The following is a 22,941-nucleotide window of genomic DNA, read 5'->3' as shown; positions in this document are numbered from 1 at the left end:
CAGGTACTATGCACACAACAAAACCACTGATTCTGGATGACTACTCATGACTATGTATGTGTTTGATTTCTTACCACAGCACTCTTGAGGCTGGAGAGAGTCTCTGCTGATTGTCTGGTCCAGGCTCCTGCCCAAAGCTGTGGGCTCTAAAAAAAGTTCCTTAGGACCTTTTCCATTTCATCCTAGAATGGAGACAGCACAGCCAATATGGGTAACCTATGTCAGTGTTTGATCACTCTCACAGGAAAAAAAGTTTTTGTGAAAGTGTAATTTCCTGTATTTCACCTTGAGCCTTTTGCCTCTTGCCCTATCACTGGGTCTCAAGGATAAGAGCTTGACTCCATCAACTCCCTGCCATCAGGTATTTATACACATGGCCAAGCTGTCCCTTGAACATTCCCTCCTCCAGGCTAAGTAGCGTGGACTTTGCTCTCTGTGTGAATAGCAGCGCTCCATATAGAATCATAGAATGGCCTGGGTTGGAAGGGACCTCTGGGATCATCAAACTCCAACCCCCCAGCCATATGCAGGGCTGTCAACCTTCCCATTTATTACTAGACCAAGCTGCCCAGGGCCCCATCCAACCTGGCCTTGAACACCTCCAGGGACAGGGCAGAAATAACAATCCCTTTCATATACAATCACAGAATTTCCAGTTCAGCAGAAGCTATTGCCTGAATCAAACCTCTTCCACTGCCAAAAGTACCTGCACTTCTCCTCCAGCTCCATCTTACTTCAGCCCCAACAGAAACCTGGAGCATTTGTTGATTTGCAGTCTCTTGCCTGTAAAGTAAGACCAGCAGCTTACTTCAGAAGCTCAGTTTTCCCTATTTTGATGACATGGAAAGCAGTGTAGGTGTGGTCCAGAAAGACAGTGTAAGTCTGATCTAGATGTAGCTTCTATCCTTTCTATTTTATACAATTATAGGAAAGAAAGGAGAGGTTTTTCTGGCATAAATATTCACTTCAGTATTTACAGTTATGCATTTGTGGACTACATCTTAAAACTGTGGACCAGTAAGTGTACAACATCTATTAATTGCAGACAGGTGAAACGGGATCCAAAGTAAAACAGGGACATTAAAGCACTGAACAACCATTGAGCACCTTTCCCTCTTTGATGTACCTCTGAGCAGAGTAGTAAAAACAGTCAGTGGTTTCTCTCTCACTGCATTTTTGGTTGTTCTGTAGGAAAACGTACAGAGGTTTATGCAGAGGAGAAGAAAGTTTATGAGATTGTTATATGTGCACCCTGAACCTAGACGGAAGTAGAAATTATCATTAAATGTGAGGAAATGTTAAACACATTCAGCAGAACACAGCATAAAAAGTTTTGCTTACATTATTTTTTACTTTAAAATCATTTATCCTTGGCATGTAATTTAGAAACGAGTTTGATTAATATTTGTAATTGTCTGCATTTTCCGTGATCAGTCTGTGTATTGTTCAAAACTGATGTTGCTAATTAAATAACAGAAACAGGAACCAGGAGTTAATTGCAGTCTGTGCAGGCTGCCCCTCAGGTGTTTTGTGTCACCTGGAAAGCCTCGGCTCATTAGCAGAAACAAAGTCAGTAAGTGTTTACAGAACTGAAAGCAGCTGGAGAATTGCAAAATTGCTATGTCCCGTAGAAACTGCAGATGATGTTTGTGGTCATGGTCGTGCTCCCAGTCATGAACATCAACAAGACTTTAATGAGTTGAAAAGAGGTAGAAGGTGACAGACTGCATGCAGTTCTCTCCGTTGGTTACCAAGATACAATAACTATATGCCACCACCTCTGTGACATGGTTATACAGCTTCCAGTCAGTTGAGAGGCTGAGCAAGGATTGTATTCATGTACCCTTAGCCTCCATTTCTCTTGGGAGTATCTGTTTGATTGTCAGATATGAGCTTTGACTCACCTTCTGAGTCACTTCTTTTAAAAATAGGTTTATTTGCAGGTGAACTACATACTCTTTTCCAAGAATTGTGTTGTCTTTAAGTACATGATAAACTTAGCTGTTCGGACACCTGAGTCACCCCGTACATCTGACCTACTTTATTGTTTATCCCACGTTCTCTGTTTCTGAGTTATCTCCAAGCTTCTACATGATTGTGTGTCTCAAAACACCTCTAGTAAGAATGTTAATTGACACAGAGCCAGGAGCAGTTTCCTCAAAGAGGTCGTCTGTTCCAGCAGATTTACAGGTTTACTTTTCTACTTGCTCTATCAACATCCAGTGTGATCTCTTTTGGAATCGAATATATACATCATACTACTATCATCTATTGATTTCTCATCCTTCAGGAAATCTCTAGAATTCTTCTTTCTTTCTTCTGACATTATGAAAATTTTACCATTCCAGTGTGGTATCTCTGCTAATATTTAAACAAAAGCAAAATGTGCTACTTAAATCTACTGGCTCTCGATATTCATAAATAGTTTTTCTTCCTTTAAGCCTTTGCCAACAGCTCATATAAACTTTCTTTTTCTCTCTCTCTCTTTTTTTTTTTTTTTTTTTTTCCATTATAGTATGTACATGCTTTTCTAAAGGGGTGAAAATTAACTGCCTTCAGAGAAATGCAATGAAACAAAGGACTTGTCTTTTCACAAGCTTTGCAGTTTTCTTCATGAGGAAGCACTTTGGACTTTCATAAGCAGGGAATGTCTAGATGTCAGCACTCTCTGGATTTGAAAGCAGTGCAGCAGGCATTCCTAGAGGGCCAGGGCATATTTGTAGATCACAAAGTATTTCTGTCTCACTCCTAGCAGGGCTGTTAAATCATGGCCACACTCAGCAGAACCATTTACAAGTTGGAGCTGTCATGGACAGACTATCTTTCCTGGATCTGTGGGATATGTGAGATAAGTGCCTCAAGCTGGGGGAGCACTGACGCTGTCACAGTCACTGTTTTCAGAATTCAGATCAGCTTGCAACTGATTTTGCACTGTACCTAAATAGGTAGTTCAAGCCCGAGCTCATATTCATTATCAGGCTCTTTAGGAAACTGATTTATAGCCGTTTTGTGGAGAGAAAATTCTTATCCAGAAAGAAAAATTAATGGAATTACAGAAGTGTAAATATCACTAATGGTGTGAAATTATCCCCTTCTTCAAGTTTAAGTAATGAAATTTGAGTGTTGGAGAAACAGATGAGTAGTATTCCCACTGAGGAGTCAAACTGAACTGATAATTTGAAATCTGAATTCCCAGTTGCCTTTATGCTTTTCACGTTTCTAAGCCTGCTTCTTAGTACCAACTCTCATTATCTACTTTCCCATTATTACAGCTCTGAAACAAGAACATCTCTGCTGCTTCTCTCTAAACACAGATGTAATAATTCTTCAGTCAAATGTAGACAGCCATGTGCTCTACCAGTGATTTAGACTTTATGTGTGTTCCCTTGTACACGATGTGTGAATACACAGAAGTGCACAAATATATTAGGTATACAGCCTTAGAAGTCTCATGTCTGAAATCTTCCATCATTACATAACGACTGTCAACCAGCAGCTTCACAACAGTTTTGAGACAAACATCTTTTAATGAAAAAATGTATCAACTTCCTTGTTTAGATTTATATTCTTCTTTCTTTCAATAAGTCATCTCAACATTATTGTATGTAGAAATGTTTGAATCACTGTGATTTTTGAGGAAGATAATTTGCAGAATTGTCATTCTAATAGAAATTTTAACCAATTTGACTGGGAACCAAATAGAAACTGGAAAGAAATTACTGTTTATTTATTCATTATATTTTGCAAATGCACTTTTTCATTTGTGAGTTGCACTATGATCTGTCTAATCTATATATGAATGATAAGGGGAAAAGATAATTAAAGGAAAGGAGACAATACAAAATAACAGTGAAATTTAAGAACTTCACAGTTGCAAGATTACAGCTTAGAATCCGTAATCAGTTTAAGACTGATGAGTTATAAATATATTTTCTAATTACATTAGGTTAAAAAAAGGCCATATTCAAGATGACATTACAAAGCTTCCATCTTTTTTTCAGTTTATGCAAATAATTTAAATGCTTGTCTTGTATTTTAATATTAGTTATGTAATATATTGTGATGACGTCAATGAAGTGCAAAATTGATTCTTAATGAAACAGGATAGTCTTTAATGGTACACAACACCATTTCTTCAAATAAAAAGATCGTAATTGATGGAGTACATAAAAAAACTCAGATTCTCTGCTCTTCAAAAGTGGTATGCAGGCAATCTTTTGTTTCCAAGCTTTGAAATTTATGCAAGTCATAGCAATGCTGAGCTCTGTTACAGTTAGAGCACTAACATGTTCTGGCAGTCAGTATAAAAGGAAAAGCCCAAAACAAGGGAAGTGGCCCAGAATTATGGGTTGGTGTCCAAATCCTTGCACATAGTTTTGGGACTGCACCCCTTTGATGCATTTCCATTTCTTCAGACCCCACTGTTAATCACATACTGTACCCACATGGAAGGAACTGCAAATGTAAACTGAGAATTAAAGTGTTGTTTCTCCTTTACATGCTCACTCTCCCTGCCACCCAGCTTGACAGAAACCCTCACTGTGTGTTTGAAATTGTTTAGGAAGAGTGAATGCAATTCTACATTTAGCAGAGTACATGCTATATGGGACTGTGTGATGCCTGTCTATCCCAGGAAATATGATGTATGCAACAGTAGGGGAAGAAATCAAATAAGCTGTTTGCAAAGATCTGTAATGGTAAAAAAAAAAAGCATTCCTTTCCTACACCAGAGGAACCTCCCAGAGGAACCATCACCTGCCATAGTGTTCTCCTGGGGAGCACCTGAAGTGCTGGGGCTGTGTGTAAATGGGATCTGCCATCCTCTTTTATAACCTGGCTTGTAAACATGCCTGATAAAGACTGATCACTGGGAGATGAAAATTAGATGATTAAAGTCATGCATCTGAATATGACCTTAGCAGCAGTGTCTGATCAGCTCTTGAGAAAAAATAAATACTGGAAGGTAATAGAGAGGCAGTCATAGGTCTGTTTAATATGACAGGTGGGGTTGATGAGAGGAAAATATGACATGTATATAGAATAAGATGGGTTTTACTCAATAGGTTTTGTCTAACACAGCAAATATAAAGCATATATTTATGGAGCTGGACAAAAATTCTCCCTCATATATTCTTCCTTCCCATGAGAAGAGAGAGATAAAAAATTGAGGGCAAAAGTGTCTCAGTTATCATATTTAGCATCTCTGATTTTATTTCTTTCATTTGTTGCAGTACCAGTTTGTGAAAAAATCAACTAGGGAAAAAAGAAAATCACATTTTGAAAACACTTTTGCTATAATGGCAGAGATTATTGAAGATTTTTTAGCTTTCTCTTGCTGTTTGCTTTACTTGAAACATTCTGATTCCTTTAGAAAATGGTCATCTTGATTATTAGCTTTATTTTTCCCCTTTCCCTCCAGTCATTTAATTTTGGAGAGGTTTTCTGGGAGTGTTATGTTTAATGGGAAAAAGATCATAGAAATGAGAAACTGTAACAGCCATTTAGTTAATCTTTTGTTTCTTTGTTTGTGCCAGCATGAGGTTGTTCCATTTCATCATCTATTATTTTCATTCAGCTTGCTCTCAGCTAGTCAAATGATCTCCACTACCACTGACAAAATCTAATGGTAAAGCTGGCAAAGCAAGCTTCTTGTGTTTAGCTGTAACTCAGAGCAAAGGCAGGGGAGAGATTTATAAGTCCACATACATCAGATGAACCCAGCCAGCCCTCATGACCATGGCCATCAGCTACTATGTTAGCAGTCAACTCCCATGCTTTTAACTGAGGTAACACAGCTTCTCTGTGGTGAAGAAGCAGACCAAAGCCCACTCCTTTGGTCAAGTTCTGGACATGGTATCGGGATGTCTATAAGTACTGTGAGATGGCTCCTACCCATATCCTAGAGATTTGGTGGATGCCCCATCCCTGGAGACATTCAAAGTCAGGCTGGATCAGTCTCTGAGCAATCTGATGTAGCTGCAGATGTCCCTGATCACTGCAGAGGATTTGAACTACATGACCTTTAATGGTCTCTTCCAACTCAAACAATTCTAGTTCTAGGTTCTGTGATTGTAGACCTGTTTCAAGCTGATTCACCTTGGTCTGGAGAAGCTGGGATTGCTGTGGTATGCAAAGCCACAGTAGCAGTATTATGACAGAAATGGGGCTGAACCCTTTCCCACGCACCTCTGATGAGTGATCCTTATGGATAAAGCAGTTGGACTACGCCCTCATCCTGAGTTGTATGGTACGGGCCCTGCCATGCAAGGCAGCCAAGGGAGTGGGTGAATGGATATTATATATATTCAGACTGATGCACTGTGTATGGCTTCTCTGGCTTTAGAGGAGGGCCATGAAAGCCGTCCAAAATAATGATTTGTCAGCACTGCAGAAGGGAAAGGAAAATATAGCAGAGGAGTGGGAAGTGAGAGTATTGTGGGGAATGAAGCTCTTCCAACATGCATCTTAGAGAGCATAGTGCACATTTGGTCCAACAGTGGTGGGATTCCAGGAATCTGCTGTTGTGTTGTGGCCAGAAGCTGGGCAGTCTTCGCCATACTGAGCCACAGTGCTGGGGGCAGGGGTGCCCAAGGAGCCTGTGGCTCTCACAAATTGCAGTGGGATAATGCCAGTGCATTTTTCCAGAAGTGTCTGCAGGCTAGGACCCTTTGCAAAACAGGTTTCTGATATATCACAGCTAAATGGGTGAAGACTTTGTAAATGATAGATATATTCTGAAAGTAATCTGAGAACTAGTTGCTGCCATTAACTCTTTTGTAGTAAAAACTGTCACCAATGACCAGTCTCCAATAAAGCTGTTGTCTTTCTCTGCATGATGCTGTCAAAAAAAAGGTATAAAATGTAAGCATACAGATTCAAATCATGTTCCTTCACTCTTCTTGAGACTTTGTTGCTTTTTGCTTTGATTTGCCTGTACTGAACTTAGCTTCTCAACTTAGGTAGACACACCTTCACTGACAAATCGATGCCCTGCTTTCGCTGTATGCTAGCTCAGATAGAAGGCCTACAGCCTTTTATTAGCTTTTATCACTGTGTCTCCTAACTGATTGCTGTCTTCCCCAGAAATAACAGACATCACAGGTTTTAATGAAGTTTACAAACTCTTAGAATCATAGAATCATAGAATCACAAGGTTGGAAACGATCTATAAGATCATCTAGTCCAACTGTCTTCACACTACCACTGCTACCACAAGCTACTAAACCATATCTCGCAGCTCCTCATCTAGGCGCCTCTTGAACACTGCCAGGGACGGCGACTTCACCACCTCCCTTGGCAGGCCATTCCAGTGCCTGACCACTCTCTGAGAGAAAAAGTTTTCCTCATGTCTCACCTAAACCTCCTCTGATACAATTTGCAGCCATTTCTCCGGGTCCTGTTTGTTGCCTGGGAGAAGAGGCCAAACCCCCTCTTCACTACAGCCTCCCTTCAGGAAGTTGTAGAGTGCGATGAGGTCTCCCCTGAGCCTCCTCTTCTCCAGACTAAACAATCCCAGCTCCCTCAGCTGCTCCTCACAGGATTTGTGCTCCAGACACCTCACCAGTTTAGTTGCCCTCCTCTTCTGCCATCAGGACTCAGCCTGTTTTCCTGTGACACAGGAATCTCTTTGGATCTGAGCCCTGCATCCTGCTTCTGAGACTCTGAGTATTTCTTCTCACAAACACAAATGGCACTGATGGTGGCCACTTTGGGAAAGCTGGAAGATTGCTTCTTGCATGCTTGAATGTTGTTAAAAAGTAATAAGCAAAAAAGGAAAAGGATTTCCCACTCACCAAATTTACAACTGCTACTTCTTTTCTGAATTACTTTGCTGCTCAGCTACTTTTCTGAATGTAAGTAGGATTGCCAGAGGCCAAAATCTGGACTTTATAAAGGGTTCTAAAGAATTCACACAGTGACCAAAATCAGAAAACTACAAAAATTTGAAGAATAACAAAACAGAAAACACATCAGAAAAAATGAATTTAAAATGCTGTATCATTGTTCTCTAATTATAAAAGTGTGGACAGGACTAAAAAGCCAAGCCAGCAGAATCATTAGTATCACATAAATGCTTTGGGGAACTTCCATTCATTCTTTTGCTCACACAACTCCTGGGGAACAGGAGTTCCCTGCACAGGGCAGGGAAGAGATTAAAGGCCAAGGTGAGCAAAGTACAAAACAAACAATTAATTTGCAAGATGACTTTGATATTTAAACTATATTCATGAATACTTTAAAGAAAAGTCTACCACTTTTTTAACAAATAAATCATAGAATACTTGTCTGGCATCCATGAAATGACTGCAGATAAGAAATCTGCACTCTTCAAAATGCTAAATTCCTTATTCTTTTGGGAGGGTAAGGGAGTTGTAATATGAGAGTGACTCACAGATACTATTTATTCTAAAAACCAGCTGGTAGTGGGGATACAAAAAAATGGTTTTTAATTTAACTTGTATGCTTTTATGTATGTAGGAGAATGAGAGAAATGCATGTAAACAGTTTTCAATATTCTCTTTTAATGGTCATCAGTTATCAATATAAAAGGGAAAAACTGCATTTTTCTCATTCTAAACATTTTCTATTGTTCAGTTTTACAGCTGTGTTGCTTGTTTTAAAAAAACTAACACAGGATGCTCTTCTGACCCTAATTATAATAGAAAGAAGTTAAGGATGCATGAATTGGACTCTGCCTCCCAGTCGTTTTAGAGCTATTATACAAAGCATCACAGCTTCGTTTTTATCTCACACATGGAGTCATCTCTAAACAAAAGTATCCCAAATCAGACTAAAAACCATTTTCCAAAGCTTCTTCCCCAATGGTTCAGTCAGAAAACTTGCTTGCATTGGGACATTTGGGACATATTATTGCTGTGAGGTTTCCAAAGCTATGAACTCAAACCTGGAACTTCTCATCAAGAATATGATGTTAGCATTAGTGATCTTTGAAGATTTGGAGTTAGTGTTTTCCCTTAATCCATAGCTTCTCTTTTTAGTACTAAACAGAAGAGAAAAATTCTTTGTCTGTCCAGCTGCTCAAGAGAAAGAGAATTCATACATTATAGCCTCTAGATATATTTGGTATCAGCAAATTCAGGAGTTCAAAGACCCTGAGACAGCTGCCAAAGCCATGGGATTGTCTTTTCATCTGCTTTCCAGTCTCTGAGCTTATAAGATCACACACAATCATTTATAGTTTTGTCAAAACTGAGGTGGAAACGTATAGCCAGGCACATGAAACCATGGTAGGATGAAACCCAAAGTAATGCAAGTTTTGTCCAAGAAAAAACACGTCACCAAGAGTTTTACTTTGTTTCACTTCAAGTTCATAGTTAAAGGAATGAAAAGACAGAAATAACAAGGGTGCCATGTACTGTCTGCACCTAGATCTTGCTGTAGTAGATAGAAGACAGTCAGTTATGTATGTTTTATTCCAAATATGTGTGATGATGGTGATGGTAATAACTATATACAAACCTCAGTTAGCTAAAAGCTTGAAAGCAGATAAAGACCCAAAACATACTGCTGAGTTGTGTCACACTAAAGAGGCCTTGCTGTTGCATGTTTGTTTCCAAAAAAAAAAAAAACCAAAAAAAAACCAAAATCCTGATTTCCCAAGAGCTAAGGCAACAGAATTGCTTCATACTTGGAAAATCTTTGTGGTGGTGAACAAATAGTCTAGATTGTGTTGAGACACAGCGGTCACACAATTTAGAAACCCCAAAAGAAGAGTCTTTTTTGTAAATATCTCAAATCCAGTCAAGTATGTATCTTCAGAATATATATATATTTTTCTTATGTATTTCAAGTTTTCATATGCCCAAGAACAGCAGAGAACTATGATTATGTTAAAAAAAAAAAAAAACAACAATGAAAAGTGCTTGCCTCTTTCTACAATACTCCCTTCTTCTGTAACATAGTGCGTGTTCAAGCAGATTTTGCTCATCTGAAATTATCAATAACAAATGCCTTTGAAATCAAAGGCCTGAGAAAGCTAGGATGGGAGCAGTACTGAAATCTGTCTTTAATTTTCAGAGCAAAGAGAAGGGTTACTAAGGAGAGTGAGTCAGTGGGAGTCTTTTGGCTGCATCAGTTCCTGAAGATTTTGGAAGTTGCCTTGTTGTCTTAGGTTTCCAGTTTCGTTCTTCATTAGTATGCAAGGTTAAATAATCAGTCCGCTGCAAGCCGCATTTAAAATTCTGAAGATAAAAAGAAGGACAATCCTGTTTTGTTTTGTTGTTTGTTTGTTTTTGACTGATCTTTTTCTGGAAGGGATCTTGATCTATTGAGAACCGCTTTACAAAGTTGTGATGGAAATTTAAGCTTCAGTAACTAAAACTTATTTGAAACATAAAACTAGCTGAAATTAGGGTTTTACAAAAGGAGCAAGGAGAGTCAGTTCTGGTTCTTTGGCATTTCAAGCTTCAGGCAAGCCCTACTTAGACATTTAATGATTGGACAGAAAAAACATATTAAAAAGTGATGTGCTTGAAGGATCTTTTAGCTTTGAGGATTACTGCTGACCTAGGGATGATGAAATAGGATGTGACTGGTACAATCATGCTGTGCATAGAAGTTTTATTGGACATAATAGCACTGTGCATTTCTTTTGTAATGGAAAGGATTATTTTGGGGGGGTAATATTCAAAAGGGACAGATAGGATAATTTTATGGAGCTTGTTATACATGCCCCTCAAAGAACAAAGAGACTGAAGTAGTGTTCAGCTGAGCTCTTTCAGCTCCTGATGTTTCCACCTCCTTATGCTTTTCCATCGTCTTGGCCATTTCTACTGACTAACACAGTCTCAGGGAATAGAAGGGAGAAGGGCAGGGAGAGGTGGATGGAGGAAGGAAAAAGCCAAGAAAACTGTCATGGCTTTGAAATTTAATTCAGCTGTTACTTCAAGAATGCTGAAATCATTCGTGATAAAGTAAATCCCAGTCCTTGAAGAAATGTAGCACACAGCTAAACAAAGACCAGAGTTATCTTTTTGATGAGATATTGTGAAATATAAAAGAAGTTGAGAAGTTCAGTCCTACATGTCTGTTCCCCATCTTCTCCCTACTTAGTTTTGCAGTGCTCCTATGAGATAGTCAAATGCTAACATCCCTATTTTATAGGCATGGAACTGAAGCAGATAAATTGAGGGAGACTTCCTAAGGCTAGAGGCTCAGCGAAGTTCTCGTCTCTCATTCCTGCTAGTAATTGCAAATGCTCACAGTTTAGCACTCCCCAAAGTAGATTCAGTGTCTTTGTGAATAGTTTTTTTAAAGAAATAATACGTCCTCACACATGGGAGAACACTGGATCCTTTCACTGCTGGATACTTACATTTCACCACGTGATGAAGCAGAAGATTCCCTCTGTTGCAAAGAAGCTCTAGAAAATCACCAATGGGGTTCAACAGCATTAGGGCAGCCTCCTGCCCCTCTCTTCCCCTCTCCTGAGGGGTTTCCACAGGCAGGGAGCTTCTGGGACTAATACTTTTAATGACAAAGCTGCTTCAAATCTGTATCCCTCTCTTCTCTTACACCCTTTCAGCAATGACAAGCGTGCATTTCACTGAACATTTAGGATATGGGATTCTAGAACTCCCTTTACTGGGCTTTGCATATGTTTATACAGTACTGTGAATACAATTATTATAAGGGCTATGGATGGGAATCTCATACAAGCTATAGTTCTCTGGCTGCTGATGAGACGCCATACATACTTTCTGTCCTCCAAATATATAATGAATGATTATTGCATTAATGATGTCACAGGAAAGGGTTTAAGGTAAAAAAGTGAATGCAGTAACTACTGAGGACAGTTGTAGCAGAAATGCTATCACAGCCTGAACTGACTGAGCACCTGGTGGGAAGGCAGGGCCAACCTAAGGGAGCTCAGGTGCATGCAGTGCCCCTGAGTGACCAGAAGGGATGGATCCAGCCCTTCCCAGACCTCATTTATGAGTTGGCAGCAGAGACAAAGAGATCCTTGGGTACCTGAGGCCTTTTAAAGGTAAGCAGATTATTTTCTTTGTTTCTGTGCCTATGGCTGTTGCATTTGAGCAAGTCTTCTCTTGCTGTAGTTTAAGACTTTGCTACTCTGCTGTCAGTGCTGCACTTTCTATCACATTACAACAGCCTAACCCACTCTCTCAGTTTGTCAGTCTGCTAACTATATCAAATTGTGTTAGAGTAATAGCATGCGTGACTCAGAAATGAGGAGAATGGAATAACCTACCTTCTGAGATTGCTATCACAAGATAGATACAAGACTATTCTATGTCTTAACATCAGATCTGATTGGTACATCCGCGTTATATTGTGACACAATGGCATCAATTGCTGCTGAAATAGCTCAGCCTTTCTTCTGGCTAGGAGACTGCAAGCCCAGAGATCAATGCAGAACATGGGACTGTTAGGAATCAAAGTGTACTTTGTGAAGAGAGGCATTAACAAACTTTATCCTTAATAGGATGAATGCATTCTCATACGCTTTAATCATCCGTGAAGGTCATGGAATTTTTCTATAGCTGACTCACTGCCCAATGCATGTAAAATCCCAGTGAGGGAACGCTGGATGGAAGCCAGACATTACAGATGGAGACCTTCTAGCTCTTGCTTTGGTGCTTCCTACAGAATTGGTCAAACCAGACCCAAATCAATTAATCTCTTTAGAGAAATTGGTTCTTCTTCCTTTGGAAAGTGTAAATCTGTGCCCTGGCTGAGACAAACCAACTCTGCCACATTGCTCACCCACTCCAAGTCACTTTGCTAGCTGAAGCCATGGGTGCCAGTGAAGCACTCTGGCCTCACGTGAGCCCCTTCTAAGAACAGACTGAAGGGCTCATCCTTTCACAGTGTTGTTACGGTTGAAAAGACCACTAAGATCATCTAGTCCAACCACCAACCCATCTCCACTATTCCCCCTCAACCATGTGCCTTAGTGCTACATCTACACAGTTCTTGAACACCTTCCAGGATGATGACTCCACCAATTAAATTCTGATTCATTTAATTAGCATTTATTCTGCTTTCTGTTAGTTAAAGGTGTGGCTTCAGTTGTATCATAATTGTGTATTGTCTGTGTTTTCTGTCACATTGGTCATTTTCACATTTATCTAAACATGCTGTTCTTTTTCTGCCTTGTTTAGTTTTTGGCCTCAGAAAATTCCTGTGGTAAAAAGCGCTGTGGATTAATTACAGTGTGTGAAATAAATACATTTTTATTTGCTCACATTCTAATGCCCATGTACTTGAAAAATCAGCATGAGAGGAGACCATATGGTTGTGTTAACTGATTAGATTACCTCCATATTTCCAAAAAGTGTTACTTCTGCCTATATTTTTTTTTCAGAGAGCTCATAATATGCAAAGAATATTTAAATTTATCTGCTTTCATGAAAAATTAATCAAGAGTCAAAGTTGTTCTTTAAGGCTGTATAGGAAATGCATGAATCTGGAAAATATTATGCTTATTTTAAAAAAAGATTTTCTGTAAAGTCTTCTGTGGGTTTTAAAAAAAAAAAAAAAAAAAAAAAATGGGTGGAACTGTGCAATGTCACATCTTGAAAGGCAGCATCCAAATATACATCCTGAAGTAGTTCAGTAATTCCTGAAGTAATTGGGACTGAAGCAATCTAAGTATCCCATTCCTACCACTTTTACTTGCATTTATATGGAACCAATTTAGAATTCTTTTTTTCATCACCCAAACGCTTTCTGGACAAGGACACTTAAATTTTTGCAGCCTACATGTGTAATCTGGAATTTTTTATATATATATATTAGCATATTCTGCAGCCTTCCTGTCTCCTCATCAGAAACTGCCTGACTTACCCAACAGTGCATTCCATGTCAGGATGGAGACCTGGCAGAGCAAGAGAGAGATTTGTAGGGCATTTATCAATGCTCTGCACTGGTTCTTGTAAACTGAAACACGTGCCTGCAATTTTTCCACTGTTTCAGGTGATTTTCACTGTGCTATTGTAGAATAGTGAAGACTCCCCCACACGGTATTTCAGTGATTGCTCTTTGACCTTGGAAATATTTAAATTTCTCTTTAAATTTGTATTCGCATTATGTTGCAGCAGAAATATATAATGTATGAATGTTTCAGTAGATCACCTCAGGCAGCTGCTAATACACAAGAAACATGAAAGTCCTTTAATCACCAAAAACAATTGATTTTATTCTTGGGACAATTCATACAAACTGCAGGTAAACTGTTCCTCAACAATTTTATCTTACCTTACAGCCGTAACTCAGAATTGGCAGGTTTCTCCTGTTGGTGAAAATAATGATGGAGGAAGAGTGGTAAATGGGAGAGAAGGAAAAGCCACCTTGACCACAGGTTTGACTTAGGGCAGAGTGTCTTTGGAGGCTTGTGTTGGTATTGTGCTTTGCTCTGGTTGTGTGATGCTGGCCTGTGTAGAAGTTCACAGCTGTTCATCAAATTACCACGGTTGGAAAAGACCACTAAGATCATCTAGTCTGACCATCAATCTGTCACTATCGTACCACTAAACCATGTCTCTCAGTGCCACATCTCCCTGTTTCTTAGCACCTCCAGGGACTGTGACTCCACCACTTCCCTGTGCAACCTGTTTCAATGCCTCACCACTCTCTCTGAGAAGAATTTTTTCCTAATATTCTACTTGAACCATCTTTGGCACAAATACCCTGTCTTAAAATCCTCAGGATTTCCTGCCCTTCCTTAACCTTTCTGTGCAGCACTCATCCCCTTCTCCATGTACAAGCCACCAGAGCAGGACAGTCATTGCTGGAGAGGATGCTTTTTCTTCTCTACCCTTGACTCAAATGACTGTTATGAAACAACAGTACTTTAAAAAAAAATTCCTAGGATATAAAATCATAGATTGGTTTAGGTTGAAAAATTTGCTGGTTTGTTTTTAAGTTTCCCTCAAAAAGTATTTTGTAGACTTATGCCTTCAGCTCCTTCCTTTCTGAGTGTTGTTTATTCCTATGCCTTCAGATTTGCTGGAGGTTTGAGAAAACACCTTTAGTGGACAGGTCAGAAGGATTTTAAACAAGCCAGTTTATAGAAAGCCGGTACATAGAAAAGAATGGTGTTTTTTAAGGCTCGTTGCAGAAACAACACCTCTGATGAGAAGGAAGAGATAAGAAAGGGAAGCATCTCTAAGCTTTTACTGTAATAGTTAACAAAAATATTGTTTTAGAATCTGAGTTACATTTTTGGTCCCTTTCGTGATATCTATCTTTTCTGTTAACATCAAAAAGTCCCTGTAGTATCTTGGTTGTGGATGGTCCTTGGTGTTCTTCTGTGCTGTATTTTCTTTTCTGAAATTCTTTCTAACTCCAGCCTTGACCATAGCCCACCTAACCCTAACATTTTTATCCTGGCCCCCTTCAACCACCCATCTCCTCTCTCAGGACTCTTTTCCACTACAAGCAGAAATCTCTTTATTTTTCAGCTACCTGTTTTTCTTGGATCAGATACACCTAGAAACTGTTGCTACAGTTGCAATATTCAGATCTGTAATTGCTGGGGGACCTGAGTCCTCTGGTGTATCTGCCTTTGGGCTCTGCAACTCACTCCTGCCACCAGAGGCAGCAGACCCAGAAGTGTGAGCTCCTCGGGGAGTGGGCTGTAAGAGGTGGTAAACACTGTGGAGGAGCAGGGGTAAATGATTGATGCTGTCTGACTGGGATGTACGGCCCTTGCTTCTCCAAAGCAAAAGGAGCAACTGGAGTACCACAGTAAGGCATGCCTTGTGTAGCTGTGCTAATACTTCATTTACTGCTATGCATTTACTTTACAGTGGTTAATTTCGCATGTTATTGCAGACAGTACTGGAATATATAATGGTTCTGTTTGTGCAGTTATAATCTGTAGGTTGTCAGGCATGTTCCTGTTCCAGGAGTGATTCTCTTAATGAAGGTTAGCACTGTTTGTCTATTGTGCAGGCATTGCTGCTTTTGCAGTTCATCCAGTATCAGTTTTCTACTCTAATCCCATCTTTATGGACTGTGGTTAACATGTTATCAAGGTATGCCATCAGAATGGCACAATAACCTTGTTCCAGTTATTTTAGTCACTAAATTTGTGCTCAAACAAAACATTATTAAAATGTTTTAGAAATACTTAACTGATGGGAATAGGTAAGACTTGAGGTTTTTTTTCTTTCCTCTTTTTCTTGTAACCTGAAAAAAGAGTGTATTCCTGCCTTGTTCCTGTCATTTTCCATTAGCATCCAGAGTTGGCCAGAGGATGCTGAACTTGTCTCCAGTCTGGTCCATTCTTGCTCTGTTATTCAGACTCTAATACAAACAAGAGGATAAGAGCACAGAGCACTGATATGCTGCTTTCTGTAATGCAGGAGCTCGCGGAGTCCCATCTGGCATTTCTAGAAGCTGTTTTTCTCTGATTCAGATAGAAATCCCATTCCCAAAGCAGCATATTCTGGATTACTAGGCTTCTTCCTAATTAAAAAGAGACAAATGCACTCCCGTGTGCTGCCTTATGTGGAAAAGGGCAGTCTGTGTTCTTCTTACCTACTTTTCACTGTCATTGCCAAGAAACTAAGCTTCACAGCGGCATCAGCAATTAAGAAGAGAATTCCTTCAACAGATAGCAAGGCAAAGCTCTTTAAAAAAAAAAAAAAAAAAAAAAAAAAGTGAGGTTTTTTCCTTACAATTTACATCTTGGGTGTTATTTTTTGTTGTTGCTTTCATTTTTTTTATGAATGTTCACAATCTTTACTACTGCATAGGGAGCATGCTGGGATGAGGCTTAAGGATAAATTTCTTCCCAACACTGCAAGCTCCTGTAGAGCTGTGTTGTGTGACTGGCAGCCAGCCCAGGCAGTGCCCACGTGTGCCCATCCAAATGACTTATACTTGGTGTGTGGACAAACAATAGTTCTGCATGCAACCTTCAGCCATCGCACCATGTCGCAGTGTGGCCAACCTCAGAAAATAAGATGTTCTGGGAAGTGTCTTGAAGGGGTCCTAAAATCTCCAGCTGTGGAGCCAGGTGAGCTTTCTAAGCAGACTGAATCCAGAGCAATGGAGTGCTGTGCTCTTCTGTTTTCCCTGAAACACTAATACATAATATGTATGTAGTTATACAGAGACGGATAAATTGTGCAATCTTTTATGGTTATTTTTTATAGGACATGGTGCACCAAATTCGGGCCAGGTAGAAGGAAATAGGATTCTCCTGAAGATAACAAAATTTCACGACATTTTATTGCCCCTGGATAATGTGGACTGTAATTCTAGTGTATTAAATTTATTAGGTGGACATTACCTTCTTACAGCTTTTTTAATATCTTATCTTTCATCTGAAGCTGAATATTTTTCTGGATGTTTCATTTCTGAGTCTTTGTCAGTGAGCTCTTAATGTGTTATGTAACAGCATCTCACTTAATGGAATCTAATGCCTATATATACTTAAGTGAATGTATTTGATTTTACTCTTTCTAGTTTTGTTCAGTAACAACGCAGCATCACCCCTTTAACCTCAGGGTCATTGACTCAGACAAGAGGTTTCTCCCTCATTATTTCATCCTGATGGATGTCTAGGGACTCCCACAACAGCCCTCCTGTCTCAGCAGCAGCTCCCCTTCTCATTTATCCCAGATCTTTTGGGCTGTCAGCTTTTTATGTGGGGGCAGCTTCACTGCACCCAAGAGCAGGAGCTCAGACCTGCTGAAAATGTCTCTATTCTCAGCACATTCCTCTGTTTCAGTGACGGCCACTCAAATTGTCTTATTCAGGAAGAAACAAGGAGACTGTTTTGAAAATGACAAGGTAGAAAGGGTTATTGGAAGTGAGGACTGCTATAATTCTTCCAGTTAAATTAAAGCACGTGAGTATGCTGAGAGCAGATCTTACCTGATGTATCAAGACCTGACAACCCCATTAGTATAAAAAAGTGTGATAAAAGAGAACAAAATGAAAAACAATACCAATGCAAGGATCAAATTGATAGTAGAAGAGGAAAGCAAACTACTCCCAGTTTTACATTATAATTCGTAAACACCCCAAATAACAGCAGTCAAAATGCATGGTGTTTTGTTTTGGATTCTTTTGGGGAAAACTGATATTTGTTTCTGTTTGTAGCCACATTCATGATGTGGTGCCTGACCTATGGATATTTAATTCTCTTTATGCCACTCTGGTTAGGAGGGAGAAATCCTTGCTTGGTTCCTCAAAGCAGCAAGCTGGCTTTAAGTAGAAAGTTAAAAAATAAAAAATATTTTTCAGCTCAAGTCAACTGGCTCAGTCAGAAACTGATCAGTTCCTGAGGTAGTGCCCTGCCAGAAATGCTGTGGGTTATCTGAAACTATCCAGTATACTTCCTCTCCTCTTATTTCCACTGTGTATTGTCCACAAATGGAACACAGAAGCCAAGAAAGGGTCCCCAGAGTGCCACATGGGAGTGTTGGCCACCATGTGTCATCTGCAGAGATATATCTGGGTCTTCTGGGAAAAAGATCTGAAGCTTAATTATTTCCTGGGTAAAATTCCATAGACTTCACAGGAAGGATTTGAACCTGAGCAAATATTTAAATTTTGTGATAGTTCTGACACAGAAAATGTTTCATTGCCTTGGTTCATCTCAGCTAAGAATTAATAGCCTGAGATGATGAAGTTTGGGAAATTCAAGCAAGTGGAATGTATCCATAACGCTTTCACTTTGTTTGTTTGTTTTGTTTGATCTCAGAAATTGACCATCAAAATAAAAGATGTGTAATTTCACTAGGTGTGATCGATTGTTTACTGCAAGGAGAAACTCTTAAGAAAAATACTCAAAGCAAATCTTCATTGTGTAAATCCAGCATCTTACTTTTTAGGGGTGGATTGCTGCTCAATGCCTTTCATTTCCAATGCAGCAATTCTGTTACCTTGAGCACTGTGACTTGGCTGAGGAATTTAGCCGAAAACGTCTGGAATCTATTCTGAATGTTGTTGAGAAAAGGCAGTACTTTGCTAAAAGCAGTGTTTAAGACGGTTACATTTTCCTTTAGATTTGTTCCATATTGCACTGCAAGTAGATTACATTGATTTTCATTCTAGGAAAAAAAAAACAAAAAACAACAGTCAGTGAGCATCCAAGAGATCAGGTATGTTTAAAACTAAATATGTTGAGCAAGGAGTTCATTTGAACTGGTTTTGCTTTTCAGACACTGCAAATGGACATAAACAAGCTGAATATCACATTGCTTCGGATATTTCGCCAAGGAGTGGCTGCAGCGCTGGGACTGTTACCTCAGCAAGTTCACATCAACAGACTCATTGTAAGTACCAAAAGGCCATATACAATAAAATTTACCCAGTGATTTAGGGTTCTCTTATTTATTATCCTGACATCATGGAGAACTTCAATAAAGTAAGACAGAAAAACACTTATTTTTCTGATAGATTTTTTTTCCAGAAGTGCGCTACAGAAAAATGGATCTCCATTACAAAATGACTTTGGTTTCCTTTTGAAAGGAAACCATTCTCAGTTACAGTCGAGAGAAAATGAAGTCAGATGAATTTATTTTGTCTTATTCGTAAGCAGTTTTTTTATCCCTTAGTTTGCATTCCAGTGCATTTCTACATCACATTTACCAAAAGCCACTTTTGTTTCTCAGAGGTTGAATCTTAATCAAAAAATACACATGCTTCTGCCTTTTGAATGCATCCTCACAATTTACCATCAGACCATCCATTAGTGAATTAAATGTCTCCTCACAATATCAACGTTAATTACTTGTTACTTTGATATTGTAGACTATATTCACTTAATGCTAACATATCGTTTTTGTAGAAGAAATCTCCTTCCAACAGTGAAGATGTTTTAAAAATAATTTTCTCAGTATGCTTTTCTGTGGATGGTTGAGAGCATACATTCTTAAGGCTGTTGTATTTTTTTTTTTTTTTTTTTTGAGAATTAAGACATGATGCAGACACAGAAAAACCAACATCATGTGTATATTGCTAGCATTCAATTCATATTGCACTGGGAAAAAGAGTTATTCTACCTGCAAGTTGAATATTAGGGAAGAAAGCTGACAGGTTCAGCAAGCAAGTATTGCCTGCCTTGATAGCTCAATAGAATTGTATACATCAAAAAGGGCTATAAAGCTTCTTCAAATTATGTGTCAGGGAGAAAGGATCACACAAGACATACATCAGAGAAGATGAACAGGAATGCAGCACGGCTCTTTTCATGTTTGCCAGGATGCCGCTCATTCCTGACAAGTGATGCTGATTCTCCTTTGTCCTTTGTATTAACTCAAATGAAAGATATATTCAGAGAAAAACAAAACTAAAAAAGGAATGTTGCAGTTTGAGGTGCATGTTTCAACACACCCAGTCCCTCAGTTGCCTTCTTGCTCAGCTCTGTGGAAATTACCTAACCAAGCAGAAGAAAAGTGCTGTTCATTTTCCTGCTGACTTTACTTTCTCTTCTTGATTGATCTAAGGGAAGAGGTAATAGTGTTTTGAACCTGCACAGAGCTCAGAATACCTTAATTAATTAATTAGTCTTCTCAACATCTGTAAAACACTGCTATGAGTTACTGTCTTTTATTGATGTAGGAAGGACACAATCTTTTGCTACGTTTGCTCTTAAAATCACAGGCAGAAAGTAAGAATTCACAAGTGATAAAAATACAGCTTAGGAGGCACTATTCTTACTTCCTGTTCTTCTACCATGAGCCAGATCTTTTCATGCAGAGTGCTGGCACATCAAAATTCATTTCATCTCACTCAATCGAGTTTGAGCTGCTGATGTAGGTTTCCTCCAAAGGCACTGTGGAGAAGGGTGATTGAAGAAGCATTGAGTGCCTGGTTATTTTAGGATGGATTCAGTCATTCACTGGAGAAGCCAGTCTCTCTGTGCTGGCTTTGGAGGTAATTTAGGTGACTAAAGTGAGGTAAGCTCTTAAGTTGGATTCACACACCCTTTGTGGACATCAACACTGATCTCAGACCATCACAACCAAGTAGAGAAACTCTCTGGCAATCTCTTCTTTTGATGCTCTGCTGCAGTCATCATTGCTGACATCTCTAACATAGCACCATTTGCACTACTAGAACTGCAACAACAAAATCAGGGCAGGAATTAATGGGGGGGAGAAGCTGGCATGCTCAGCCTACTTTTTAAGCATCCTTTCATTTCATTGTGCTCTCTTGGGGAGTTACACTGCGGTCTACTGAAAATACATTGTAGTTAGTTATAGTGTGCGTTCACAACATGTGAACGTGGGATTAGAACACAATGCCATAATACCACAGCATTATACTAAGCATTCCTGTTTAAGGCCCAGCACCCAAAACAGGGCTGCCCTTCAGCTGGGATCAGAACCATAAGTTAAGTATTTCCAGAGTCTTCACCCTTGTCCCTATCTATGGCTCTTTCCCATATTTTGTTGACCTGTCTTGTTCAGTGGTTCCAAGGCCTTGTCAATAGTAAATAAGACAAAGCACATCTGGTCACATAGAGAATTTGCATTTTCCTGCGCAGTCAGCTGGAATTTAAGGAGCCAGGGAATAAGTGTGCTCTCCTCACAGAGCGGGTTGCAGTCTTTCTGTTCTGTGCTTTCATTTCTGGAGATATAGTTAAAGTAGGCAGATTATCTAGTCTCAGACCGCTCCTATGATTCTCCTTTTATTATTTTAATTATACTAATTATTATTATCGTTATTATTTTTCTAGGGCAAGAAGAACTGCGTGGAACTGTTTGTGTCTCCCTTGAACAGAAAGCCAGGAATTTCTGATGCACTCCCATCTGAAGAAGTTCTGCGTTCACTTAATATCAACATTTTGCATCAGAGTTTATCACAGTTTGGAATAACAGAGGTCTCCCCTGAGGTTGGTTATCACCTTTCTAACCTGTAGTTTGTTACAAATTTGGCAGATCTTAGAGCCACAGTAGTTCTTAGGCTGAAGTTCTCATGAATGAGGGAATATGTCAACTAAGATGGCACTACTGCTGTACAGGAATTACACAGCTAGCCCTGCTAAGTTGCTTTAAAATTGCTTTTTAAGGCTCTTTAAGCATTAGAATCTAGTTCCCCTTGCAGAAAAAGGAAAGGTTCTGATGAACTGTTTCTCCCTACAACTAAGAGTTATATTTGCAGAGTACTCCTTCAGGGAGAAATAACTGCATGTATCAGTACAGGTTAGAGGATGACCTGCTGGAGAGGAGCTCTCTCTGGGGAGCATTAAAAAGAGTGTGGCCAGCAGGTCAAACGAAGTTATTCTCCCCCTCTGCTCTGCCCTGGTGAGGCCACACTTAGACTACTGCATGCAGTTCTGGACTCCCCAGTTCAAAAAAGATAGGGATCTCCTAGAAGAAATCCAGTGCAGGGCCACAGAAATGAGTAAGGGCCCCTGTAAGGAAAGGCTGTGTAACCTGGGTCTGTTCAGCCTGAGGAAAAGAAGGGGGATGTGGTAAAAGTTTATAAATATCTAAAGGGAGGTGGGAGACAAATGGATGAGGCCAGACTCTTCTCCGTGTTGTTCATGATAGATCAAGGAGTAATGGCCTAAAACTTGAGAATAGCAAGTTCCATACTAACATGAAGAAGAAATTCTATATGGTAAGGGTGACAGAGCACTGGAACAGGTTGCCAAGAAAGGCTGTGGAGTCTCCTCTTACGGAGATATTCAAGACCTGGCTGAACGCCTACCTGTGCAACCTGTTGTAGGGTACCTGCTTTATCAGGGGAGTTTGACTTGATGATCTCTTGATGTCCCTTCCAAACCCTGTGATTCTGAGAGCACATGTCTTTCTGAATCTAAACCTGAGCCAGTGCTCAGCTGCTATATTCACCTGTTTTTCTGCTGATTGGAAATGATTGTGCTCATTTTAGGGGTTCTAACCCTGCTTAACAATCTAGAAGATGTTTTCAGTATAAAAAAGACAACTTAAAACCAGTGTCAGTTTAGTGCAATTTTACATGACCTAT

General features: G+C 39.5%; 1 protein-coding gene across 1 annotated transcript in view; it reads left to right on the top strand.

Moving 5' to 3' along the window:
• The window catches only part of PTPRR (protein tyrosine phosphatase receptor type R), a 144,638-nt gene that overhangs the window by 55,017 nt on the left and 66,680 nt on the right, over positions 1-22,941 (top strand). The window contains exons 3-4 of the mRNA XM_090138714.1: positions 19,164-19,277; positions 21,686-21,841. Of these exons, the coding sequence (XP_089994840.1) occupies positions 19,164-19,277; positions 21,686-21,841 (270 nt within the window). The remainder of the gene's footprint in view (positions 1-19,163; positions 19,278-21,685; positions 21,842-22,941) is intronic.

Source organism: Phasianus colchicus, chromosome 1 (assembly GCF_987193195.1).
Source record: "Phasianus colchicus chromosome 1, bPhaCol1.hap1.1, whole genome shotgun sequence".
Lineage (NCBI taxonomy): Eukaryota > Metazoa > Chordata > Aves > Galliformes > Phasianidae > Phasianus > Phasianus colchicus.
The sequence above is the reverse complement of the archived record's forward strand: the minus strand, read 5'-3'. Positions and strand labels throughout refer to the sequence as shown.